Below are 27899 nucleotides of genomic sequence, written 5' to 3' on the forward strand. Positions count from 1 at the left end.
CAGCAACATTATGCATTTTATTGAATTAAGCTGTTACAGGAATCCTTTGCCAAAGTAAACTAAGAAAATTCAAATAGGTCCCAGCTCTGGCTAAATATATTCATAATATCTGCAGCCTCTGACCAAAATAAGAAGAGTTTGAAATATAGGTTTTAATTTACATGTTCTTTCCCCTCCTTGCCTTACATAAATCCCTGCTCGGGACAAGATTTATTTAGAAGCACAAAGACCAGCACATGAATCTTTAAAAGTTAAGTTTTAAATTTGAGCATTTTTTATATGCTCAGAAATGATTCTATGAAACTTTGTAACTTTGTTACTGTTAATTTCTTACAGGGGAAGCTCTGGATATATACAAACTTATCAACATAACCAAAGGTTCCTTGGAAAAAGGAAAATGAAGTTTGAGTTTAGAAGCTAACTGGACACACTTTGTCCCAGTGGAATCCTCCAGAAGGAGCCTCCTGAACGTTGACACCCGCTTTTTCTTTTCGCTCCAAGATAAAAGGAGGAGAACAAGCATCTCTGAGGACTGTGGTTCCTGAGGCCCATCTCTGACATTGTCCACGTGGACTAGAGACCAAAAGGAAAACTTGCAAAGTTAATGTGCCTTACTGGGATAGGTCAGGAGAGATCAGCAGCAGGCTACTGATAATGTAAGCATTCAAGGTTTTATGTGCAATGGATGTGGTGAAGAAATACTTTTCTAATATACTGTAGATTAATTGAAAAAGATGGTCTCCTTGTGGATGTCGAAACTGTACAAAATCGCCATTTGAGAAGAAACAAGGCGGCTCTTATTTTTTTCTTCTCTTCTTTTTGGGTTCTCTGCTGGCGCTCGACTGTGTAGACGCCGTGCTCTAGAAGAAATAAAAACACAGGCCGTTGGAAAATCCAAAACAGTGGCCAGTGAACTACTGAAATAGTGCAAGCTGCATAATCTACTATAATAGATCTCCCAAATATTTTTGGGGGGGTTTGTCTTTGTCAAGATGTGTTTTAAGGAAAGAAACAGAAGAGAACTATGGTAAGGATGGACAGCCCAAAATGTTTCAGGATTTTATTTTTTAAATTAAAAGTGCTCATGGAAGCAGAAAACTTCCAGTCTTTATTCCTGCTCCCAAGCTGCAGCAGTGGTGGTGGTGGTGGAATTGACTACTCACTTTTGAACAGGACTAGGGTAAGATGGTTGTCATATTCCATCAGGTGGTTTGCTTTTAAAACAAGGGGCACAACGCTATAATTATTTAAACCGATGTTAGCGTACATGAGATTGATGCTCATACAAACTACACAAGGAGAATGCAGCGATATACATTGCTATTATCACCAAGATAAAGACCTTTCAGTGTATTCCTTTAGACTGTAAAGGAACCTCTTGGAGCTGACGGGCACATCTGGAATTTTGGGCCTTTAGTGGGAGCACATTCACAAAATAGCTTCCAAGGTGGGCATGGCCTTGTCCTCTCCCAGCAGTAGAACATTTGTGGAGTGCAAAAGCATTGTTGCAAAGAGGTAGGGGCACTGTTTAGCAGAATATCACTCGCCTATTCAATGTTTATTATTAATACAACTTTTTAAAAGAAAGTGTGCAGGCATCAAGGGAAGGGTCTTGAGGCACATGAGTGACCACAGACATCACATGGTAACCTTTCCTGTAAACTGACCTCATCGGGGCCTGGCTCATCCTCAGCATCCTGTTCCTGCAGGGCATTTTCTACAGTAGATACATTGATTCGGAAGTCCCGGGAGGCACTGAGTTTCATGTATTGCATTAGGTTGACCTGGAACACCCAGAGGTGGTTCATTTATTTTACAAAATGTTTATACCACCCATTCAGAGGATTGGAAAGAATTATCAGAGTTAAATTTACACTTCACTTATATGATGTACAGTTACTGTAATTGTATAGATCAAGTTTCATTTAACTCAAAATGTGCATCTGAGTAAGAACACATTGCTTGAATTTGTTTTTTAATAAGCTAATAAATAATAAATAAGCTAATATTTCATTGGAGGGCAAATACACAGGCCCTTCTCTATCACTCTTGAATTCTAATAGATATAAAATATATCAGATGCTATTTTAAAGTGGGAAATCAAGAACCAAAATTGCTTATGCAAATGAAAAATAATTAAAATTTTGAACTTGGAGGCAGGGCTAACGTATCATAAAGTGAATAGGTTTTGACATGCAGTATAAAAGATACACCACCTTATATTATCGTAACTGCCAATATCAAGAACGATGTTTTTAGAATTGAATCTTACCTTTGACTTTTTGGAGAGATGGATCAGAAAATTCTCATATTGCTCTATGGCAAAAACCAAGTTTGGAATTGGCTTAGTCTCCCGCAACACTTTAGCCTACGGATTCCAAGAAAATCAGCATATCAATAGGAAATAACACACAATCATTGTTTAGGATTTTCATAGGCCAATAGTGAAAGTACAAGAGTAGAACAAATTAAAGAACTACGGTATTTTGAGATCAAAACAGAGCAGATGTTATTTTGTACATCAAATACCTTAGCAAGTGTTTCAATTACAAAGTAATTTTTGAAGCAAAAAAAGTACACTACAGTTGACTACATTAGTTGCACATTTATACAACCAAAAAACATGGAAAGATTTCAGCTATTTCATCTTAAGAGCAAACCATGAAGGGCTTTTGCTCTTTTTTTGGAGCGGGAGGTAGCTTTCTCATTCCAGGATGAGCATGCATGTTTGATTCTAGCCCACTTCTAGCAGCAAAACCAGTCCGGCTATATGATTTCAGAATGCTGGCAGGTGTTTTAATGATAGAACGGGCTTCCAAATGGAAAGCCAGCATATCAGGGCTAAAATAAACTAATAATGCTTCTCCCTGACACACTAGTATTCTAACTAAAGGGAGGTTGTCTTTAAGAAACAAGTTGTGCTTCTGTCAACACATTCCAGTTACACAAGATGTCCTGAGAGCAAATCTGGGTGAAGATTGCAATATGAAATGGTACAGTCTAGCACTATTGTCACCGTGGAGTCCTTGGGGTTCTCTGAGCTTGGTTCTTTTCTTGCAAATGTTTCATTACCCGCAAGAAAAGAACCAAGCTCAGAGAACCCCAAGGACTCCACAGTTCAACCCTGAGCTACACATATTCGCCTCTGCTGGTACTATTGTCACCACTCAGCTGAATCAGATCTTCACACAGATTTGCCCTCAGGACATCTTGTGTAACAGAATTCACTCTGCTGACAGAAGCACAGTGGTGACAGTCTTCTGTCCAAGCATCAACCATGTTAAGTCTACCCCATTTTCTCTCTCTCATTTATTGCGTGGGAACATACTAATTGTTTCTGGGTGTGAATATCTTATTTTCCTAGATGCTGCTGTTCTAGAATGCAAAAATAAAATGCCGGGAACTGGCATAAGACTCCAGAGGTCTATACATCTAAGAAAATATTGAGGATCCACTTATAGCTCAGTCTGGATTCATGGAAATACTCAAATGTGAAAAACTAACTACACTTACCATAACAGCGGATACCTCTCCCCTTTTGTCTTTTTTCTTTTTTTCTCCTGCAGAGTTCAGGGTTTCACGTTGGATGGTCTGAAAAAAACAAATTGTATTAGGAAGATGCATTTTTACTAGGTCTGGCAGGAATAGAACTGGGTATGTGAGTCTAGAGGCTTGAGTTGGTCACTCATCACTTGAGTTGGGTGGGGATGGGAATAGTCAGTTTTGGGGATGGCTGGTTCCCTAGTCTTACCTTTGACCGATATGGTCACAGGTTGAAATAATACCACCATTGCTTGGATTTTATTATATTTAATAATTGTATTTTATACTGTATTATTTATGTTTTTATTGATTTTAAATTGTTTGGTTATGAACTGCCCAGAGTCCCTCCTTGTGGGGGAGTGATATAAATTTGATATATATATAAAATAAATAAAATTTGCTGGCAGCAGAATTTACTGCTGTGCTTTCCTATCCCTGTAAACTAGCTTTGAGCAGGCTCACATTGGAATTCCAATGGCCTTTGTGCCAGCTTTACAGAAATTCTTGATCCTCATTCATTGAATTCAAGACCTTTCTGCCTGCCTAGTTCATATTGTTCTATGGCTGCACCGAACACAGTAGAATGCTTGTCTGCCAGCAAGGCCTAGTAGAGTGTTGTCCAAACTTGGCCACTTTAAAATGAGTGGACTTCAACTCTCAGAATTCCCCAGCCAGCATGGCTGGCTGGGGAATTCTGGGAGTTGAAGTCCACTCATCTTAAAGTGGCCAAGTTTGGACAACACTGGCCTAGTAGAATGTTGATCCTCATATTTCGATGTCAGAACATCCACAGATTTATTTTGATTGCTACCAGCTTCCCATCCCTACCAGATGATGTCCAAACTGAAATCCAATTCGATTCAGCAAAGTTGCTGCATCTTATGCTCTCAAAGGCTGTTTCCCTTCCTAAGTTAATAGTAGCCTCATCTGGGACTGGAAATAGGAAATTGACCACTTTGTCTCACCTGCACGTATGTGATGAAGGCATAGCACTGGGGAGTCAAGTGAGAACCAGACAGTCTAACCTATAGAACCAAAGGGGTGACAGTTACTGAGAGCTTTCTTCCATAATCCTTGCAGGATCTCCATCCCCACCCTGCCCCACCCAGTGTTTATGAAGTACAGTGGTACCTCTAGTTACGAACTTAATCCGTTCCGTGACTCTGGTTGCAACTTGAGTTGGTCTCAAGTTGAGGTAAAGTTTCCCATAAGGTTCAATGTAAATACGGTTAATCCGTTCCGCCCTCTGAATTTGGTTGCACTACGAGGCAAATTTCCCCATAAGGTTCAATGTAAATACGGCTAATCCGCCCTCCGAATTTGGTCGCACCCCGAGGTAAATTTCCCCCATAAAGTTCAATGTAAATACGGCTAAACAGTTCTGAAACATATGCATTTTATTTTTAAACCTCAAAAACCTTCCAAACGCCACAAAAACCTTCCAAACGCCACAAAACACACCACAAGCCTCACTGAACGTCTCCTTGCTACCGCAATCTCGCCCACAGGAAGCTGCGACCGCGTGGCAGCAGGGAAAATGGCCGCAGATCCGGTTCGTAAGTAGAGGCGGAGTTTGCAAGTAGAGGTAAATTTTTGGGGCCGGAGCTGGTCGTATCTTGAAAAATTCGTAAGGAGGGGCGTTCGTAACTAGAGGTACCACTGTACTTAATGATAGGCATTGTATGCAATAAGCAATACTCACCAGTTTCTCAAATCGTCCTGGAATCCCCCAGGTTGTGTTTCGACACACTTGGAGATACTAGGAGAGTAATACAAGAGGATGCATATGAGTGATAAGACTGCCTTACTGTCTGTGAAAGAATATAGACTTGGCCTTGGGAAGGGAACAGCGAAGAATTAAGGGGAGAAGGTGAAAGAATACTCAGTCCCGAGAAAGAGGAAAACGTGAGAAAGAAACTCAAACGACGTCGCCTTTATTTTGCTTGATATAAAATGGGCTAGAGAGCAGCTTTCAAGATTGACGTCAGTCCTATAAGGTAGGCAAGGTCAAGAAATAGGCAAACAGGGAGATCAGGAATACTTTTTATCGTTGCAGGTACAATAACAGAATCTTGCCCCTTTCCCCAGGCCAGGAATACATTGTTTCATACTATCCAACCCAAATAATCAGGATGTCCTGATATATATTACCCCTTGGGCCTTACAGCAGGTCCTGCTTCTAGCGTCTGCATAACCAAACGTTTGGCAGAGACCACTTAGATTCAGGACCTTTTTAGGAACAGTCCTACGAGAACGTTCTGTACACACCAGCTCTTTTCTACTTTTCAGCATAACAGCTGTCCACATTTTAACTCCCCTAAAATAATGGGCTTAAGGGGAATCTGTTGACCCCATCTTTACCCCTCCAGGTCAATAGCACTCACATATTTTACAAGAGTTGTAAGAATGGCATACATCTTGCTGACACTCCTGAGCAAGGTGTCCACGCAGGTCCCTGCAGGCAAGGCTGTTTGTACCAGCTCATGGTAGGCAGTCAGCAGAGTCCCAAGCTGTAGAATGACTGCCTTCTCTAGTAGCTGAGTCTGGTTTACTGCTTGTGAGGCATTTTCTAGTAAAAACAGAAGAGGAGAGTTCAATGCAAGCCATACAAGTCAAGGTTTGAATCCTCTAGGAATGTCTGCTCTGGAATGGGATTCTCTTTTCTTCCCTAGCAGATACAGTTCAGGTGTGCTTCTGACACACGGTAGGAGACAGCCTGTGGCTCCAGATCTGCATAGAGCCTCGAAGCTCCTGCATCCCTCAATTTTGCCATTCTTAGAGCCACTTTTGATTTCATCATCAAAATTGGGTGGGATGGTTAGTTTCCTGCTATTCTGAGGCAGCAAATTCAAGGGAACTGATATGCAAGCTTTAAAATAAAACTTCATTTGATCCAAAATGTGATCACCATTATGTTTGTTGGACCAAATCAGTCAGAAAACATCACTCTTGGACTGGAACTTGAGAGAGAGGAAAGGAAAGGAAGGGGAGGGGAGGGGAGGGGCATGGTAAAACTGAGTAAAATTATGCAGGACGTTCAGAAAATAGGTAAGATCTGATTTGCACATCTGGAGGTTCCCTCTCACTCCAGCGAAGAAACTAAACTGGTACAATTTTATGATCAGCCACATTTCCATTTCCATTTCCATTCCCCTTCCCCCATCTCCTTTTTTCTTCCTGACTTTTAACTATCCAATTGTGTGAAGCTTTTTCCTTGTGGCTGAAACCTTTTCTCTTTATAGTCAAAATGTGTAACTGGGATCTCTTCTGAAAAAAGAGGATCTTAACATTTGTGTCTGATCTTGTCTACTTATTTGACTTGACAAAAATGGGAGTGTAATGTTGCTAGCTGGACCATCTCTCTCAGACTTACTGTGCTTGGAGGGGCCTCAGATATTTTCCAATTACCAAGACAGAGTTCTTATTGGATTAATCTGAAAGTCGATGATCTAGACATTTCTTTAATGATCATAGCTGGGCCTTCCACAAAGGCAGTCATTTCTGACATAAAACAGACAGTTATCCAAGCATTTCACTAAGTAAGAGCTCCTTCACAAATGTTACCTGCTGCCTCAGATCCCAAATAGTTTTTCATCTTGTTGATCAACCAGTCCACCTCTTCAAGGATCTTGTCTGCTTGACTCAAAACCATTAACTTTAAAGAGAGAGGGAGGGAGAGAGAGAGAGAGAGAGAGAGAGAGATGGTAGAACAACTTAAGTCACATAGGGACAAAGTGCTGTGTAATGCTGTTTTCTAAAATAGAATTTTACATGTTTCAGTAATTGCATTCTTTAAGTTGGATCCCAGTGCAACTTACACAAGCTGTAGGAGCTGCCGTCTTTGAGTTCACAATGGCAAAGTGACACTGATGCTCTAGCTCAAGATCCTGAGAATATTAACAGAAATATTGATGTTGGTTCAGCTATCAGATTTCTATTCCACTATATTATCATCGTTACAATCCTGTAAGAGGTAGGATGAGAGTAACTGGCCCAAGATTTCTTTCTAAGTTTTGTGAGTAATTGAGGATTTGAATTCCGTCTCCCTTGGTCCAAGCAGAACTCTCTAATCTACACTACACTGGTATAGTTTGACATTTCAAGAATCCCATTCAAGGATATGGGGCACGGGTTAAATAAAGTGATTAGGTTCCTAATGCTTAGTTTTAATCATGGCTTTTTGATAAAGCCATGACATCTGACACAACGTGCTGAGCTATAAGCTAAGTTCATACTTCAAATGCCTCAAATCAAACCACATTATGGCTTATCTTGATAGGAAAACCTTGGATTATATTTGCACTGGCAAATGAATGCATCTTGACTTCAGTCTTAAAAGCTCAGCTGGTCTTCCTCACCTGGTCTATGTCTCCCAGCTGAGCATGGATGTCCTGGGCAAGATCACGCAGTATGGTGACCGGGCTCTTAACAAGAGCATGCAATGTGAAAAGCAGAGACAGTAAACCTTTGCAGCAAGGGGCATCTTCTGTAGAGAAAGAGAAAAGGCTCCATCAACAAGTTTTGAAAACATCTGAATGTTCCAGCCCCGCTCATCTTCACAGGCATAGCCCTCATCACTCACCTGGGGATGGTTAGACTGTTCTGATTTCAGTTGTTGCATTTTATTTTTTATCTTTTGCTATAAAACCCTGTGAGTATATTCAAATAAGATATGACTGGTTGGTTGGTTGAAGAACCAGACATGCTTCTTCCTTCCTCTTTCATTTTCAGAATAAATTATGGTTTCATTAACCAGGATTATCCATGACAGAAAGTTCCAATTTGGTTCCCACTAGCAAAAACATTGAGGTGGGCTCATTAAACATAATTGGCTTTAAAACTGAAAAGTGGGGATGAAAGGCTACTGGCTCACTCACTCAAGCCAAGCCAGGAGCTCTGCCAGTGTCAGATCTACACTGGCTACATCAAGGTACTCAGCAGTCCAAACTCACACTGAACAGCTTTCTGACTCCAACCCCCAAAGCAGTTAAAACTTACCTAAGCTAGTTTCCTTGCAAAGTTTCACTATCCATGATAACAGTTGCACAAACTGTATAAAGAGAGACAAAGCGAGTTGATTATTCCTCAGTCATTTAAATCCTATTTCTCAACTAACAAGGTTCTCAGAGCAACCACTTAAAATCAATAAAAAGAATAACAGACCATTAAAACAGAGTCTTGAAAAAAGTGGTGATCTTGGCAAGGGGAACATGACCACACCAATATTTAATGCAGCAACAGCAAGTGGAACAAGTTATAGTTTCTGTGGACGTAAAACCATAGAATTGAGCAGCCTTCTGTCTAGCGCCACATTTTTTGGTGGGGAGGGGGGATATCTTCTTTCAGGAATTGAGCAAGCAATGGCTGGGGCCAGGCCAAAACTATGTGGGAATACCCATTTTCTCTTATATTCCCTTTTTGTTATTCCAATACTCCTCCTCCCTGTTTCCAAGTAATAACCTATATTCAAGAAACAGATATCTTAAGTTTGAACCTATGCACCTCTTGTATTGGTGTTTTGAAATTAGACCAAAGTTTCATGAATATAGCCAGAGAACCACATGTAGCCCACCACTACCAGAAAGACATTTCTGAGCAGCTTTCAGGGTGAATTGAAGGAAGGATAGGTATTTATTAGATAGTGTGAATTGAGAACTGAATGACATGTTATACTGAAGGTATATGAAGTTCATCAGGTTAAAGTTCGCTTGCAATGGCCAAAACACAGTAATTTTTAGCCCATGCTTTACGACCACATTGCTTAGCGATGGAAATTTTGGTCCCAATTGCCGTCGTAAGTTGAGGACTACCTGAATATACCTGGGATGAGGAGGGATCCAACAGTTTGGAGAGCATCACAAGGATATTGATCAACAGAAGAGTTTCCTTGCTGCTGAAATCATCTTCTGTGCTGCTAAGCAGGTTTGTTAGTGACCTCTGAAAAGGCAAAAGAAAAGGAGGGAACTCACAACAAACAGATAAAATCATCAGAAGGAAGTATGAGTGCTTTGAGAATTAGGCATCCCATTCCTGGCCTACAGGACTTGGAAGCTTTTCTAAGAAAAATTGCCTTGAGAATGATTACAGTATCTTTTCTTAAAAATGCTCCACAACTGGAGTATCTGATGTTCAAATCTCTGGTGACTGCTTGGAGCTGCTTAGCAGCCATCATCCTATACCGTAGCTTACCTGAAACTGCCGAATCTGGAAGGCAGCTCTCTCAGTGATATTCACCTCTGCTACTTCTTCATCGTCTTCATTAGCAATATCTAACACAGAGGAATGGAAAGATGTCAGTGAAGTAGAAGCGAAAGCCCAGAAAAGAAATTAATTAAATCAGTGTGAAAAGGACACATGGAGATAGCGTTAATAATTTGGGTTAGTTAAAGAAGCAGACTTATATTTACCCAAAGCCTGGAGGAACTGTGAGATTTTGGCTGGATAAAGTTGTTGCACTGTGTTAAAAATCCGCAGTAGGCCTTCCAAGCATAACAGCGAGATGCTTTTGCCCTTATCCTTCTTCCCAAATTCTTCCGCTGAGGTTGGGATTGAAGTATATCTCCACAGGAGGACTCTACAGGAAAAGGACGGTTAGACGAGGATTAGACCAGGCAGTCTGAACAAATAATTCCATGCACCCCTTACTACTGTTTTAAACTCTCTCTTGGTGCATTTAGTAATGCACTTAGCAGACCGAAGATGTAGCAGAAGCAAGAATGTTTTGCAAGAAGAGAAACGCAATGAATATATACTGAAACGTGCAACATAGATTTAGCTATGTTTCCTTTATTCTCATCTCATACCTTGATTTTCTTCGGCTTACTAAAAAAAATTCTCCATTTCTGCACTCTGCATACTGCAGCTTATCCCAAAAGAAAACAGCTTGAATATGTAAGATGTGTGTAAGCTCTATTAGGTGTTATTCCTATTGCTCTTACAAAAAATATTAGCATTACAATACTGAAACTTCTTGACCACTTAGCATCTAACTCACCGAGTGATTTTGCAAAGATCCTGGAACATCTTCCCTGGGTTCTGTCCCTCTGGCCCATCTGTCTGCCCCGTCTCATCCAGTTGCTGCACTTTCTGCAAAGCTACACTGACAGCGTAGCGCATGAACTCAGTGCTGGAGCGCAGGACAGCCAGGCTCTCTTCGTGGTTTTGGGAACAGTCCCTAAGGAGTGAGGAGAATTCTGGACTGAGAAAGTGAAACAGAAAGCTTGAAAATATACAAATACCAGGGGTAACTCCAGGGGTGTTGACTGGAGCTGAAAACAAGCCTTCTGGGACCTGGCACCCTTCAGGTGTCTCAGGCAAAAGCTGGCTGAGGATGATGAGGATTATAGTCAAATACATCCAGACAGTATAGTCAGAATGAAAAAAAACAAGCGTATATGTTTTTGGACCAGGAGGTCTAAACAATTGTCTTGAATTGTTTAGGTTAGAGAGAGGCACACCGCTTGAATGGTGCCTACAGAACCCCACATTAAATAAAAATTAAGTTGCTAATACTGCATTATGATTATATGAGGCCCTCTTAGCTTTTTCAAATTTCTTTTTGCTTTGGATAAATAGAGTACTGTTGCTGCCCTTTTTAAAATAATATTTTTGTGATATTTTTATTGAAAGGGCTTTCATACTACAGGCAATTCTCATTATTCATGGATACTGTATATGCAAATTTGCTTACTCACTAAAATTTATTTGTAACCACAAAATCGGTACTCGCAGCACTTTCATGCTTATTCATGGACATGCTGAGTGGCAAAACACTGGAATCGCCTGAGGCACACGTTCAGCATTTGCTAATTTAGTATTTGTGGCAATTTTATAGAACGTAACTAGCATGAATAATAAGAATTGCCTGTATTTTATCAGTGGCTTTTATAGCTGATTTCTGTGCTTCTAGTGCCATTTCTAGTCCACCTCATTTTTGTTGGCTAACTTGGAATATTTGTAAAATGCAGGGTATGATCAGTATTTTAAGTCAATATTCTTTACCTGAAGAGACTTGTAAGTAAGGTACACACAAAGCCCATTGATAGGAAGCTTCGGGCAATTTTGTTTGTTGATGAGAATTTGTTCTTTCCCGCTTTCTCTTTCAGGATTTCACAAAGTTTGGCGTAGCACTTGAACAGGCTCAAAACATCTTCAAACTTGTTCTTACTGCAACGCATATTACCAAAGGTAGAAATATAAATCAAAAGACACAAAACGATTTTTCAGATGGAGATGGCCTATCTTCTCTTGACTTATCCATAGGTAATAAAAATTAAGGCAGATTCATGTTTCATTTATTGATATGTACCTGATGTAGATTCTATGCCTTTGTTATATAATTTCTATTCTTAATTTTAAGGATGAACTTTTTAAAGGCTGATGTGGAGTACTTAATTTGAACCATGTTTAAGCACACCTACACATATCCTGCACCAAGAATCAGATAAAGATACTATAATTTTTCCACCCAAAGATTTCTTCTGCAGTTACAAGGAAAAGGACTGCAACTCAAGATAGAACACTTATCTTGACTGTGAATTATCAGGACCAGTACAATCTTTTGACCATGGATTTCAGGTCTAAATAGCTGTACGAGATTTAGAATCAAGTTCTTAAAAATAACTCTCCAATCCATTCAAGGCCATGCATTAAAATCAGATGGTCATCATTGTGGTCTTACAAGTTGGTTCGACTCATGAAATAGTAGCTGGGCCTGCCTCTTCACCAGAGAAGTGCAGCTGGCTACCACATTACCTTGTTTTTAACAGAAACTAAACACACGGGCTGTTCATCCGGGCATTTGTAGGGTGACCATTGCTCTAGAACCAAACTACTTTACGATGAACCTTTTGATGTATTTTTTTTAAGTGTTTTTTTTTCTATCTGGGTTTCTATGTGTGTCTTCCTTTTCTTTCAGGAGGAGTGCTTGTTCATTTTTTTTTTCTTCCTTGAACTTTACAAATGACAAACAGGCTTTGGTGGTGGTCTAGCTAATGGAATTAGCTACAATTCAGCTGAAGTTGGAGCCACAGATCTTCCAGTTCAGTCCGAGAGGAACCGAAGCTTTAGAAATAAGAATTCAATTCCTTACCTGTAGTTGCCTGTACTAAAGTTGTACTCAATCAAGACCTCACAGATGCCCATCACTAAAATGGCATAGATGTTGTTCTTTAAGCCCACTCCAGTTGATTGAGAGAAGTCTGCTGATTTATCCTAACATTCAAAAGCAAGAGAGTTAGAATTGCCACTTCTAATATTTGTAAAAATGATGAGTCAATCTCCTTCCCATTTGCTTTTCCACATTACTGTTATGGTTTACACTGGTTACTATTTGTTCTGTTGTTTTTAAACTCTGTTTCTTCTACATATTGTGCAGACCTGTTTTGAGTGGAGCGGCATAGAAATGACATGAATAAACAAATACATGAATAAATTACCAGCTCAAAATCTTCCAGTTCACTCTTGATCATTCGTCTTGTGATGGATTCCAGCATCTCATCCAATTCTTGCTGGAAACTTCTATCCTCCTCCTCCTCACAATCTTCTTCAGCTTGCTGGCGCACAGTTAAAACATTCTTATACCAGGCCAAACAATGTTGAATACAGCACAAGAGATGAGCCTGAAGGAATCATGGCATTAAACTATTAATGAAAAATGCCCTTTTCTCATCTCAAGCCAGCCAAACCTTAAATATCTTTTCAAAAGCTCTGTTCCATTTGCCTTCAATGAATAAAGCATGATAAGTTTTCCTTTCCTAATTGTAAAAGAGCTTTTTTTTGTGTGTGTGCATCTACTGATTCTCCAAGCCTTTTAAAAACACAACATCCAAGTACTCACTGTGGAAGCTATTTTATAAACTAAAACGGTAAATTGGTTACATTTTCCCCCAACTGTAGGTAAATATTTTATGGTGCACTTCAATTGTTTTTAACTTGTTTTTAAAATAAACCTGTATTTTAAAATATTTTATTTCTTGGTTTTTATATAATCTCAGGAACATGAGTTGATAGGTGGCTGTAGAAATCTAATAACCACGCTGAAGCTCAACAGACCAAGTCCAAGTTCAAAGAAACTTTAGTTCCTCCCTGTATTCCTGCCCAAGATCTGAATTATTATTGCATAGAAGACAACGTCTCCATGTGTACCAATAAACACTTTTCTTCCCATTCAAATGCAGTGATGGACAAGCTGAGTTACGATGGTTGCAGCTGTGTATAGGAAAGACACCAATATCCTCTTGTTGATTCTGAATGCAAACTCAGAGACAGGTTTTAAATAAGGGGTTTAAAAAGAACTACTATTTGAATGCTCTCCCTTCCTTCCTTCCTTCCTTCCTTCCTTCCTTCCTTCCTTCCTTCCTTCCTTCCTTCCTCCCTCCCTCCCTCCCTCCCTCCCTCTCTCTCTCTCTTACCAAAGGTTCCTGCAAGAAGATTTGATCTCTCTGAGCCAGGATGCATCCTTCTAATTTTAATGGGGGCAGCAGGTCTGGTTCAGGTTCGTAATATTGTTTTATCTGTCGCAATAAACAAAAGGCATGAATTGGTTAAATGCTAAATATAATCTATTCATTCTGCTGCCGAGCAGCAAGTAGGAAGAGAAACTTCCCCCGTTATATATAAACAAACAAACAAATAATAGAAATGAAGAAACTATTTGCTGAATTAGGTTGAAGAGAGCTGTTTCTGTCATAATCATCACCACCTCCTCCCAAGATTGAGTAGATTTTTATTTCCTTCAATGGACTCTGAGGAGATGGATGAACCTTGTGTAGCCATAACGTTTTGCCATACCTTAAAATCTAATCAGTACTATGGTGGCAAAAAAGATATATATATTAGTCTTTAAAGACACCATGGGATTCTTTGACTTGGGTTTAACACATTACACTCATGTAGAACATGTGTCTTAGGTTCATACTTCTTACTCCTCCCCAGCTATACGGCAAATCCTACCTTCCTATTCTGAGGCAAAAGCAATGTGCCATCTTGCCCATCCAATCAACTAGGCTTTGTGCTTTCTGTCCAAAAGCAGAATCACAATCAGAACCAGGTGTAGGAAGCAAAGGAAGAACACAAGACTCAAAAGGGTGACCCCAAACTGTGGTTGGTGTTCCACCTGCATCTGGCTGCTGACGTTTGATCTTTCTCCAGGCACTGTACCTGTGAGAGCAGCATGTCCAGAATGGAATGACTCAGTTGGGAGTTTCTGCGCAGGACATCATAAAAGCCCTGTGAAGGCAAATGAAGGAAAAGTTTTAAAAAATGGGAGCATGAAACAGGCTGGCAGGCAATGCTTTTCACTGTCATCAGATCTCAGAAGCCAAATATCTTGACTGCTGTGTATTCTAGACCAAAGGCAAAAACACCTAATTAAATTCAGTTCTCATTGGATTGTTCATATCACCATGAAACAAAACTGTAAGAATGCACAACTAGAGGGTTTCAATGAGATCCCTGAGCTCATCAACACAGGCACAGGGTAGCCCTTGCCAGATCATGATTGGTACATATATTGGCACACATTTACTCTAGCTGAAGTTGCCAATGTGGTCCTTGGGGGTCACCTACATGACCTCAGACACCTTGGATGCCCTTCCTGCTCCATCTGACTTTTTCTGTTGGGCGCCTGAAAAGAATTCTTGTTTCCAAACATATTCCAGAATTCCACACGAGCCTTGAAAGCATTTTTAGAAAATAATTACGGCAAGAGGATGCAAGCTAGTGTTTAATTGGGAAATGGCACCCACTTGCCCTGAAAAAGCACAACAGTGACAGAAGTAGTAAGGAGAGGACTGTGGAATGAAAGCTGGAGGAGGAGATAGGTAGCATTCTGGTAAACAATAGATTAAATCCCTCATTGTAGCTATTTTATGAATGGACAAGGTCCCATTGTCTGCAGTCAGTGGTCCTTGTTTAATTACCAGTTGTTCAACAATCGTTCAAAGTTATGACGGTGCTGAATAAGTGATACTTACGACCGGTCCTCAGAGTTCTGGCCATCCCAACACCCCTGTGGATTGCTGTCACTAAACGATGCAGTCACGTCATGCTTTACAACCGCATTGCTTAGTGATGGAAATTCTGGTCCCAATTACCGCTGTTAACCGAGGACTACCTGTATCCATATTATTCTGTGGCCACCTGCCTACAAACAGCAGGACCCAAGTTTGCAAAGATAAGAGAATCTTGCCCTATTCTCCTCCTGTGGTCTTGCTCCAGACTGCTAGTTCTCTACTATTATTAACATCAGGGACCCTATGATCTGCTTCCCACTACCAATCTGCAATCTCAGAGATAGGGGAAACAGACAGCGCTCCCAGAAGCTCCAAGAATCACCGTCAAGTATAGCTGAGAGTGGATACTGGCTGCTTTGATTATCCACCAGGGAACTGGAAGCTAAAGACCTGCCAGCACCCACAACTAGTCCATTACTTGAGACACAGCTAGAAATGTTACAGAATTAAGCTGAACGCCAAAGGGAGCTCTTCTTACCTCGTACAGGGTGAGTCTGACATCAGCCTGCTGACTCAGGCATCGCCTCAAGCTGCCTAGGATTTCTAAGCAGAAGGCCTCATTGGCTGCTGAGTTATAGCGGGTGTGGACGTCTGCTTGGACCTGGAAGGCAGTAACAGTCAGGGAAAACCTCCTCTTATTGCTGTTCTAAGGATGCAGTCCTGTACACATTAACTTAGGGATCAACCCCTGCTGAACACAGACTTTGCTCTGTAAGCCTATCAAATCAGTCTAACATAGTGATAATACTAGTTAAATGGGAGATTTTTTTAATTGGAGTAAGACCTGATGGAGAATAATCTTTTTTTTTTATTATTATTATTATTATTATTATTATTATTATTATTATTATTATATTAAATTTATATACCGCCCAACTCCCAGCAACTCTATACCCTTTTCTGGAAATGCTCAAACTTGCCACAATTCCATACAGTTCTCCAATACTCCCAACCAACATCAGCTTGACAATATTTTAAATATTCTGTAGACATTTTGTAATACCCCACTAAATAAAATTCTGGGAACATAGAATATTTTGCTAAATGAGACCAAAAAGGTTCAGCTAGTCCATCTTCCTGTTTTTTCACTAGCTAGCCTGATGCTGTGGATGTTCATAAACAGGAGGAAAAGGTGAGAGCCTGATTTGCACAATATGGTGGGATGGAGCAGGTTAGTTCTTTTAAATGTCATCTTATCTAGCAGTCAACAATCCAACAACAACTTTATGAGCAATCCTTGCATTTACAACCTTCACAGGTCTGTAAAGCAAAGGAAAGCTGAAGTAAGATCATAAGCTCGGTTGCAGTTTCACTTAGCGAATGCTTCATTGAATGACCAAGTTGCTGGTCCCAACTGTGGTCATTAAACAAGGACCACCTATATTTGGGATAGTCCCTTCTACTGGTTAATTGTACTCCATTGGTTAGTTAATTGCAATTAGCTGTATCTATCATTTCTCAGACCCCCCCCCCCCCATGTTATATGAATAAGTGCAGCAGTTCAAAATAAATACCAGAACCTGCAGGAGAGCTACTGAAAGATGCTGGGACCAGCCCCATTACTTACCTGACTGGCTCCAATTGCTTGGCTGCATTGGGAAGAGGTCAAGCTTCCCAGAACCTTAAAATTCTTCAAGAGGAGCAAAAATCCAGCAACTGCCGACTTGCGGGCATCTAGCTGCCTGCAATCGAGAGAGGAAAAGTCTAAGGCAGTGTTTCTCAACCTCAGCATGGAAATTTAATAGAATGGTGAGCTATTTGTTTACAGCCAAATCCAATAGTGTAAAAAAATATAATTAAAAAAACAAACTGATGAATATTTGTTAACTTTCCTTGTCATAGAGACATAAGGCTCTCTGCCCAGAAACCATCAATCATTCTTTTTGGAAAATTTTACTTAACTGTTCAAGCAAGCATTCTTGAGATGAAAGTGATCAAACAGTTCTACTGAATTCTTACTTTTTGCACGTATGTGTACAGGGGGAAATGAAGAAACATGGAATACTTTTTTTTTTTTACAGACAACTTACCCAGAGAACATAGATTTGCGAAGAACAAGGATCAGCGAGTCCCTCAAGGACATGCTTATTTTGAGCAAAGGCTGGGAGAAAACAAATGTGTTAGACCTGAGTGCCACAGGTTTGGTAAACAAGGGATTTCTGAGAGGAACAAATGGCAGCTTGGAAAGTCAATGAGAAAATGATAAAAAGGGCAATGTTGAGCCCTAACCCATGGGAATGCCCCATTGCATTTTGGACAATCCTTTCAGCTCTAACCAACGCAGCCAGGGATTGTGAGAATTGTTGTCTATATATCTGAAGGACACCAGTTGCATGCCCTTGCCAGAAATGATTTAGGACCAGAAACTCAAAAATCAGCCTCTCCAAAGAGCTGCCTGCCCATTGAGATCTTCGGTGGAGGATTTCTTCTGAATTATCTTGGGTAGAAATATAGAAGAGAGCATTCTCCACACTTTCTTTTGGATAACTTCCTGCTATTGTGCAAAAGTACTGCATTTTTGGCACGTATCTTGACTTGACAAATTGTTTGTCTTCATAGCTACTGTAATACAAAAAGCAGTTTGCAAGCCACTTTGGGGATTCTCTCCATGGGTGGGAGAAGGGAAAAAAACCCATTTTAAGTAATTAAAGATTCACTTTTGGCACAAGTACACTTTGTGCCTCTAATTATTTATAGTATGCCTTTTTTAAAAAGCATCCTGATTTTTGAGCTGAAAAACAACTAACGTATTTATAAAAACAAAATTACATTACCTGTACAGCCCTGAGCAGCTCTTGTACTGTGTCAAGAGGAAGGAAAGACAAATGCTCAAAAGCCTCTGTAACATTAGAGGAAGAGTTCTGAAGGACAAGAGGAGCAGATAGAATAATGCTGGACAAAAGGTCTGCAAAGAGAGGAGAGAACATCCAAAGCTGTGGCATTGAATAGGATAGGAGACAGGATTCTCTGAATATCAGATCCTTTCAAAAAGGAAAGGAGACACATTTATTTGCAAGTTCACAGATTAAGAAAAGGATTTAATTCACTACTTTCTCCCACGCCCCAAAAAGTTCAGAGACAGTTAACTTGTTTTGCTGCATTAAAGAATAAGGGTCAACAGGCCTTCTTAATAAAGTCATATGAAGATCAGAAAACATGGGAACATATTCTACTTGGATTGATGAAAATTGGCTAGTAATCTTGAAATCAGTCACTCCTTGAGTTCATACATGATGCTGAGGCTTTATTTACTTCATCATGGCTTGCTGAATAAGTCACTATGGCTTCATGCAATATAGAAAGTTAAGTACTCTCTCCCAACTATCATTTGCTTCTTTAATTCAGCAGCCTCGGGAAATTCCTGCCTGATGAAACATTCTTGAGATACTGTACTGGAAGCCTGCAGTCTATTTTGTGACCATGGAATCCATAAGACACAGTTACCTATGAAGTGGGTGACGGGAACACCTGCATTGGTGATCACTCTGTTCAGGATCTGCTCTAGAATTTCACTTCTGATCGGTTCATGGACCTGGAAGATAGGATATTTAAAAAATGCAAGACTTCTCCATGCAGTTTCAGGAGCTCTACTATAGTCTCTGGAGGTTGATGCTTTACCAGCCAGCCCCAAAGATGTTTACTCCCAGGCCACTGGTCAGCATGGACTATGCATCTATAAGCACTTGCCACATCTGTGAAAAAAAGGGGTTCTCTGTGGTGGTGCCCTCAGTTCTGGATTGCCTCAAGATATATTAAAGTTCTATTTTCTCAGGTAGGTTGTCCTGCTTCTGTTTTGATTGATTAAATAGTATTTATGAATGAAAGTTGGGTTTACATTTAAAGACAAATACAAGCTGCATACTGTACTCTTCGCTCACTCCAATAACAAGTTTGCCTTGAACTAAAATTCATGCAAGAATATGTAAGGTGTTGTTCCCTAAAGCTAGGGTTTTTTTTTCCCTGAAAAACAGGTGGGAGGAGCAGGGTTAAGAAAAAAAACCCCTCAATTTTAATTTATTTTAAATTGAGAAGGAAAAAAACTGTGACTGAATTATCAAAACGGCTTGAGTTTTGCCTTTAAAGACAGTCTTGAAATATTTCTGAATATCATAATAAAAATTTGAAGAAATCCTGTATCAATAGGGGAAAAAAACCCTCTTAATATTATATCTATAGCATCATATAATTCCATCTTTACATTACCTTGAAAGTTTCCAAGAGGATATTAGTTCCCAGTTTACACACCTGCTGGGCTGGAGTTTTGGGAAGAATATGGTTACTGTCCATGGCTTTACCTCCAAAAGGTCTTTTTGGCCCATAAGAGTCCATCAGGATAAATCCAAGCTCTACCAGGCCCTGAGTCACGTGATCCCAACCAAACACACTGGATGGGACATCGGAAGGAGAGAGAGAAAGAGTAAAGGAATACTACATCTGTACTTTAAAAAAGTTCCTGTAGTAAATGTGTTGGTTACAAAGCTTCATGATTTACATGGGGAATTAAGCAGAAGAAAAAAGTAAAGCTTCTTCCATTAACTGCTTTCAACTGACAGGCTGCAATAACTCACCTATTTGCTACAACTTCCAAAAACACGTCATATATATCACACTGCAGAAGAGATAAATCCTGTAGAAACCTGGAGCCCTGAAGGAATTGCTTGTCCTTGAAGCTTCTCATAATTGACGTTTTCAGAAACTCAAATACCTAAAGTACCATGAGAATGAGCAGTTAGGACTTCCCTTGACCAGTGTCCTAAAGGAACACCTCAGCTCATTCAGTACAGAATAAGCAAGGTGTTTAGATAACTAAGACAGCATGTCTAAGTTTTCTGTAATTCACTAAATGAGACACTCAAAATCTAGAAAGAAAAACATACCTGTTCTTTAAATCGGTGTATTCTGGCCACTGAAAGCAGAATGGTCACACTGAAGGGGCACAGGGCTTTGCTAGGATCCCCTTGCTGCTCTGTCTGGGAGACATCAAAACAATCCAAAGCAAGTTAAGAGGGCTTCATATTTGCAAAGAAAATCAAGCAATTTATCTTCCATCAAGTCTATATGGGCCATAGAGAATACAGGCAATGTTTTGTAATCATGTCACTGAACAAACACTGCAGTAATTGCTCTGCCAACTGGCTCTGCCAACTGGCATGGGGCAAAAAAAGGGGCAACCAGCCCTGGGGGTGACTAGCCCCTTGAAGATGCTCCCATATGTTAACAGTTTACTGATCATCGACATCTTGGAAGATATTATTATTTGCGTACGTGTTTGGTTTTATCCTATTTTTACTGTATTTTTATATTGTTTTTATTGTATTTTAATTAATATTTATTGTTGTTTTATTGTAAACCACCCAGAGTCACTTTTTCCTGAGATGGGTGGTATCTAAATTTGATAGATAGATAGATAGATAGATAGATAGATAGATAGATAGATAGATAGATAGATAGATAGATAGAAGACGACAGAGAAGAAGAAGGGCAACTGCCCAATGCGCATTTCTGGCCTAAACCACATAATGCTATCATTGCTTGCATGAGATCAACTCAGCTTCTTACTCTGCATTTAATATACCTTTAAGTATCTTATTAGCTCCTTTCCTAGCTCATGGTCCAGATTTATTGCTAGCACAATATGCAGAATGATGGTGCCTTCCACATGGCGGAGTTGTTCTAAGGGCACTGTAGCTTCTTCAAGTTCCAGTGACCTGGAAGATTGAATTTCAGTTGCAATAAGAAATGAATGTAATATATTTGCTACAACAAAGGGCAATGAATACCACAGTTAAAATTGAGAATGGGAGAAAAACTACCTACTCTGAATCTCTCTGCTCTTCTTTTTGCTTTTTATCCATCTGGTTGAAAAAGTTGATAATCCCTTCCAAAATGTTTTTCTTACTACCCTGAGAAGTTATGAGATAATTGCATTACATGACTCATATTCCAAGGACAGAACGTATTAATAGTAAAAATTCATACAATAATTGGGAAGATACCATCCTTACAGGACCCCTAAGATTTAACAGAATAACTTTATACTGCTCCTGATTATTTATTTATTTAAAATAATTTCTTAGCTGCTTTTCCTTACCAAGAATCCCAGAATGGACTGCTCAAATGTGGGTATGCATAAGATTGGCATGTGCTGTTTTATCCATACCCAAATCATTTGGGATATTTTACTAATATCAGTGAGTTGCAACCTATTTTTATGAAAACAACTGGTAATCCTACTGCCATAAAATCTGCTGTTAGCTTGTATGATCACTTACAGTGGGAGGTCTCAAGAAATTAATAAACATGGAGGAAGAGAACCATTCACACCGATTGGATATTCTTTATTGCTAGTTAGACTAGAGATAACACCAAGTCTTTGGGTAAATGGGATAGTTACCTCCAAGCCATGGAACTATGACTGAAGCCACAGAACCTAACACATGATGTTAGAAAACCTGGGAAAGGAGACAACTTCCTGGAAAGCATTACCTTTGAAGAAAGCAACAACAGTTGATAAACTAAAGGTGGGATTTCCTGGAGATCTAACTTCGAGAACATTCTTAAGACCTTTTCTACCACAAACTGCAGTTCTTCTTTACTCAATGGAACATCCCTGCATAGCAAAACAAGACAGGTTGGCGCCTTTTCAGAAGACAGCACTATATTTACATCAGAAGAAGCAAACGAATACTTACATTTATTCATTTATGTATACAGTATATACTAGCTTTCTTCAAAGAAGTTCTAAGGAACAGAATTGGTTCTCTCTGCTTCTCAGTGAACTCTCACAATAACCCTGAGACATACACTCTGCTGAAATAATGACTAGGCTTATTTATTTAATTCATGTTGTAACACTGCCCAACTCTATAATGACTCTGTGGGGCATGCAATACATTACACATCATGATTTTGTTTGATTTTTGGCTCAATATGTCCTATAAATTGAGGTACTCTGGTTTGTAAACCATGGCTTATGGCTTAAACCATGGACCTATCCATTGTGGTTTGGTCACAAACCAAAGTTAAAACAAAGCCATCAGTTAACACAATGCATGGATCCAGCCAATAAAAGACATAATATCAACTAGTCAACTTCTGGCTGGATCAAGATTTGAATACAGATCTTCTGGTCTTAGCTTGACTTTCTGAACTTAACCCAGGACTGACTTGTATAATATTCTTTTCCCATATCCATTTTTTGTTCCAATTACATTTAAAGAAAACAGACAAAGACTAGTCTACAGAAGCTTCTCTCTGAATCATATGATTGGATTTGGAGTATAAATAAACTCTGAACTTTGAACGCTAATCTTCCTAGGCTATTTTCAGCTTCATCAGCCAATTCAGGAAAGGATATAAAAGCATCCCCTAGCCCCTGGATTTTTCCAAAATGATGTAGACATGAATGCTTTGCTTCAGAACCTTCCCCACTTAAGGAACACAAGGGAAGGTCAGAACTTTTTTTGAAGTCCAAGCACAGGCTGTCATTGAAGATCTCTGTGCATCCTGCAATTGATCCCTAAGTCAGAGACAGACAGACAGAAAGAAGAAATGCTTAGGCAATTACCTGAACATGGAAGTTAGATGGATCACATACTGAGGGCTCCACCTGTCCAAACAAAATAAGTCTGAGTCTAAAAATAAACTGATACAGAAAATACTTCCAAAGAAGTAACTGTATTTGTTTGATAAAGCAAACCTACAAAAAGACTTGTGGCACTTTACATTTAATAAGGCATGAGTTTTCAGGCTGCTAATTAAGCAGGTACTAATCCACAAAAGCTTATACCAATACAAGTTACCAACATCTCATCTAGAATTCAGAAGACAACTTTCTCTTAAGTAATGCTTTAATTTACAAAGTGGTATTTCAAAACTCTGTTCTGAAGCTTAGTCAAAGCCTTACAAGGCAAATGTAATCATGAGCATTTCCAGTCATTACCAAAGTTGACATTCTAGTATCTTTGCTCATTGTCTATAGAAAGCAACATGATGGCACTTCATAAAATATTAGTGGAGAAAAGGGGAGATAGAGATCCACATTCCCATATACTCATGGATACTTTAGCATTTGCCTATGTAAATTATGCCAATAAACACTACATGAAATTGACCACCAGAACAATTTTGAGAGACAACACCCAAATGGCATCTGATCTGGCAAGTGCAAGGCTTACCTGCTGGAACAGAGGGTATTAATCAGCTGTTTCTTATATTCCTCCCCAGTCAACTCACCTGAAAGGGGAATAAGTTAGATGTCGCTAGTTAGCAAAAGACAAAGGAGGGGGAATCAAAGAGGAAAGAGCTTACCTGTCCCATATTCAAGGGTCTCTTTAGATGTAGCCAGCACAGTAAGAATTGTAGGAAAGAGCTCCAAAGATTTGCCACTGAGTAGGCTGCCTCCTTTGATTGCTTCAATAAACAATATAGCCAAGTCAGCCAAAGCAAGCCCCGGCAGCTTGTGAGCCTGATGCATTAAAAAATATATATATGGAGAAATCTGATTATATATTAAGGGGCTTCAGACAAAAGAATAAAGAAAGAAATGAGCTCTGAATTACATTCTAACAACCCTAAGTGTCACAGAAGTAGTTCTTGTACTCACATCTTGAAATACCTTCTCCCAAAATAAAAGAGGAAATATTACATTTTGCATATCACATCAGCTATTAAGAAGCTGAAGATCTAGCACAGCCCAACTAGTTCAATGTAGAAACTGTATTTGATCATGATCAAAATATGCAAAACTATGCATGCCATACCATCCATATCACAGCCCTTCCCATTCTCAATGTCCTTCAAATACGTGGGCTTCAATTTTAAGAATTTCCCTGCCAACATGACAATTGTCAAAGATTCTGGGAGTTAGTCCATATACTATGTATGGAGAATGCCAGCTTAGGGAAGGTTGCTTTAAAAAAATTACCGTGAGAGATGCCCTAACAACAAGAAGAAGGAACAAGTAATTCTGGTGAGTAATATGAAAGTATTCATTTTCAGAGATCTACATAAATATACAGTACATAGGACTGGGCTGCGAAGGAAATGATTCACATGTTAACACACTGGCCAACTCAAAAAAACACAAATTTCTAAGTTAGATATGAAAGGTAAACATCCCCAATGTCAGCTCAGGGAAACCCCTGAGAAGCTACTTTTAAATATATTAATCTTTACCTCTAACATAAGCAGTCTTATTATCTCAGATGCAACTTCCACTTGCAGGTCGCCGGACTCCACTAGCTGGATGCAGTGTTTGTAAATACTTAGTCTTCTGGCAACACCTTTCTCTTGAGAGCAAGGGGAACCTAGAGTACAGAACAGAAACCACACAATAGCAACAAAATATTATTTATTTTGTACTGTTTAAACAGTGGAAAGTGGGATTGAACAATTTGAAAGCTTGCATATTCCTTTATGAACAGATAATACCAATAGGACAATTTGCTCCCCCAATATTTTGTTGGTTAAAAAGCATCAACTGTCTACAAGCCATTACTTGATGCTAGCCCATTCTAAAGATATTAAAAGGCAGGAAACCCAGGTATTAAAATTAAATTGAGAAACAAGTTGTCCCCAGTATGGTCAGAAACTCACATTATTTATATACTTACACAAAATACTAACTTTGTATGGACGAGTAACCATGTCATTGGGCCAAAAATCTAAGGATAAATATTCCAGAGATCAATCCACTACATCTTTGCAAGTACCTTTGAAGATTCCTCTCAGAACAGCACCAATCCCCTTCTTCCTCAAAGCATGTTTCGTAATGAGGTCATTCAACTGCAGCAAAGAGACCAGAATTGCAAGACTCGTCATTCCTTTGAACTTTTACATCCATCATTACCCCATATTAATTTGCATAAAAGATACATATTTATTGTCCTCTTAATATAGTCTACAAATTACCACAAGAGTAATCCGTGTGGAGATGCTGGGAAAGGAATGGATGAGAACATAGACATAAACAATCAAGTGACAGCAGCTGAGTCTGTTGGCAAATTTTCATAAATGGCAACTTAGCCCAGTTGGCAAAAAACCTGTGTAGAAGCATTTTAAATCATTCAAAGAAACTCCACCTTAATTCCTCACTTAATTCCATAATTACCTCATGGAAATTCCTCTTACAGTTCTGAAGTTTCTGCATATATCCCAAGATTAGCATTGAAGATATTGTATGGAAGTCTGTGTAGTTCTTGCTTCCTTGACTCTGCCCACCTACTTGGGGCTTGACATTATCACACCAAATTGTGGCCCTCAAGAACAATCTGCCTTTATAACATGTCCATCCATAATGTCATGGACATCATTTATACCCATGTATGATTCAATAATCCCCAGCCTGTGGCTAAGTCAGGCCTGCCTCCTTAACGGAAATAAACAAACAAACAAATATAATTGTGGGAACAGTATGAATACTAAATCTGTGACTCTCCAACTGCTGCTGAATTATAACTCCCAGCAGTCTCAGCCAGGATGGGCAAAGGGTGATGGCTACTGGGAGCTTTTTGTTGTTGTTCAGTCGTTAAGTCGTGTCCGACTCTTCGTGACCCCATGAACCATATTGCGCCAGGCCTTCCTGTCCTTCACTGCCTCCCTGAGTTTGCTCAGTTTCATGCTCATTGCTTCAGTGATGCTATCTAACCATCTCGTCCTCTGCCGTTCCCTTCTCCTTTTGCCTTCAATCTTTCCCAGCATCAGGGTCTTTTCCAAAGAGTCTTCTCTTCGCATTAGGTGACCAAAGTATCTGAGCTTGAGCTTCATTATCAATCCTTCCAATGAGCAATCAGGGTTGATTTCCTTTAAGATTGACTGGTTTGACCTCCTAGCAGTCCAGGGGACTCTTAAGAGTCTTCTCCAGCACCACTGGAAGCTTTAGAGCAGTGTTTTTTAAAGTTTTTGATCTCAGGACCCCTTCCCATTTTTAAAAATTATGGAGGACCCCAAAAGAGCTTTTGTTTGTATGGGCTATATTTATTGATATTTGCCATATTAAACATTAAAAATGATGTATTTGTAGAATATCTATTTATTGAATCATGTAAAAAAACCTCATTAGATATTAACTTAAATATTTTCATGAAAAAACTCTACTTTTTTAACAAATAAAAAATAAGAAGAAGAATGACGTGGTTTTAAATTTTTGCAAATATCTTCAATATCTAGCAAATAATTTTGATTTCGTGGACCCCTGAGAGGTTCTTGGGGGACCCCGGGGTCCTCAGACCACACTTTAAGAAACACTGCTTTAGAGTAGGGTTCCTCAACCTTGGCAACTTTAAGACGAGTGGATGTCAACTCCCAGAATTCCCCAGCCAGCACTGGCTGGGGAATTCTGGGAGTTGACATCCACCTGTCTTAAAGTTGCCAAGGTTGAGGAACCCTGCTTTAGAGGGATGTTAGAAACTGAAGCTCAGTACTACCTGGAAGGCCACAGCTTTCCCAGCATTGGGACCCAACATGAAGAAGCTACTGAGGATAGAAGAAACGTGCTTAAAAAAAAAAGCCATTTCCAGACAAAGCCCATGGATGAATAACCCCCAGGAAGGGTCCTTTGGGGGGCTGCTTAACTGAAAGGCAATGAGGCTCACCTCATTTTCTTTCAGCATCTGCAGGCACGACTGGAGGCGCTCGGAGTCTCCTTCTGCTGCCAGAAGCAGGATTTTCTGGTCCATCACGGCAGGGTGAGCTTCAGGGTGATCAGCCAAATTTTCAGGAATAACAGGCGCTTCCTGCGACATCAAAACAGGGTCCCCCATTTGCTTCTGCCTTCCCAGTCAAGGAAACCCTGTCATTTCTGGGGAAGCCCATAGCTGCCCCTCCATCATTCCCCCTTATCCCCAAATGACCCCCGCTACCTCACCCACTATTGGCTGGTGCCCACGTGACCCCTCATCGCCCAATAAGCTCCCCCCACTGACTGATGCCCCTTTGACCCCTCTCACCCCAATGAGCTTGCACCCAATTGATTCCACGACTGACTCCCTTTCCTCTCCCCCCCATCCACCCCACCCCACCCTACTTCCCATTCAGGACCCCCCCCATCCCCCCCCGACCTTTCATTTCTCTTCGCCCACCCTATCGAGGCATCCCGCCTTCCTTCCCAGCCTTTCCGGGCGTCAAATCTCCCGCCAGGAACCGCCCGGAAGTTGAAGCAACAAAGCCCGCCCCTTAAAAGGGACTTCCGTTTCCATAGGCAACCCATACCCGCTTCGCCTTCCGTCGTTTCCCGCTTCCCGGCGGCGGACGCAAGGACCCGGATGGAAGCGTTGGCGCGCCGCGAAGGGCGGCCGGGGGGGACGCTTTTGAGTCCGCCGGTTCGAGTCCCCGCTGCGTCCT

General features: G+C 40.1%; 2 protein-coding genes across 4 annotated transcripts in view; one reads left to right on the forward strand and one right to left on the reverse strand.

Annotated features, from left to right (window-relative positions):
* The window catches only part of POLG (DNA polymerase gamma, catalytic subunit), a 27819-nt gene extending 25542 nt beyond the window's left edge, over positions 1 to 2277 (forward strand). Inside the window, exon 22 of the mRNA XM_007433191.3 lies at positions 337 to 2277. Coding sequence (XP_007433253.1) covers positions 337 to 401 — 65 coding nt within the window. The 3' untranslated portion in view covers positions 402 to 2277. The remainder of the gene's footprint in view (positions 1 to 336) is intronic.
* Positions 683 to 27695, reverse strand: FANCI (FA complementation group I). Of its 3 annotated transcripts, XM_088148665.1 has the most exons (38): positions 27617 to 27674; positions 27152 to 27292; positions 25271 to 25343; positions 24735 to 24865; positions 23868 to 24024; positions 23735 to 23792; positions 23125 to 23166; positions 22044 to 22167; positions 21375 to 21460; positions 21133 to 21265; positions 20435 to 20527; positions 20126 to 20262; positions 19761 to 19941; positions 19002 to 19089; positions 18332 to 18462; positions 17588 to 17658; positions 17125 to 17239; positions 16036 to 16158; positions 14704 to 14772; positions 13956 to 14057; positions 12981 to 13163; positions 12635 to 12756; positions 11545 to 11709; positions 10538 to 10717; positions 9951 to 10117; positions 9733 to 9812; positions 9364 to 9480; positions 8542 to 8593; positions 7902 to 8029; positions 7362 to 7430; positions 7108 to 7198; positions 5928 to 6112; positions 5246 to 5302; positions 4509 to 4568; positions 3514 to 3591; positions 2273 to 2368; positions 1668 to 1784; positions 683 to 860 (listed from the first exon to the last, which is right to left on the reverse strand). In XM_088148665.1, exons 2-38 carry the CDS (start codon positions 27233 to 27235, stop codon positions 798 to 800), a joined length of 4008 nt encoding a protein of 1335 aa, XP_088004791.1. In that variant the 5' UTR covers positions 27236 to 27292; positions 27617 to 27674; the 3' UTR covers positions 683 to 797. The 3 variants fall into 3 exon arrangements, with proteins under 3 accessions (XP_088004791.1, XP_015744412.2, XP_088004790.1); XM_015888926.3 differs by lacking the exon at positions 683 to 860 and having other exon boundaries at positions 1599 to 1784; positions 27638 to 27695; XM_088148664.1 differs by lacking the exon at positions 683 to 860 and having other exon boundaries at positions 1599 to 1784.
* Between the last annotated feature and the right edge of the window lie 204 nt (positions 27696 to 27899).

Source organism: Python bivittatus, unplaced genomic scaffold (genome assembly GCF_059951505.1).
Source record: "Python bivittatus isolate LINGU-HERP-01145 unplaced genomic scaffold, Pbiv_v1 ctg000530_np1212, whole genome shotgun sequence".
In the NCBI taxonomy this organism is placed as follows: Eukaryota; Metazoa; Chordata; class Lepidosauria; order Squamata; family Pythonidae; genus Python; species Python bivittatus.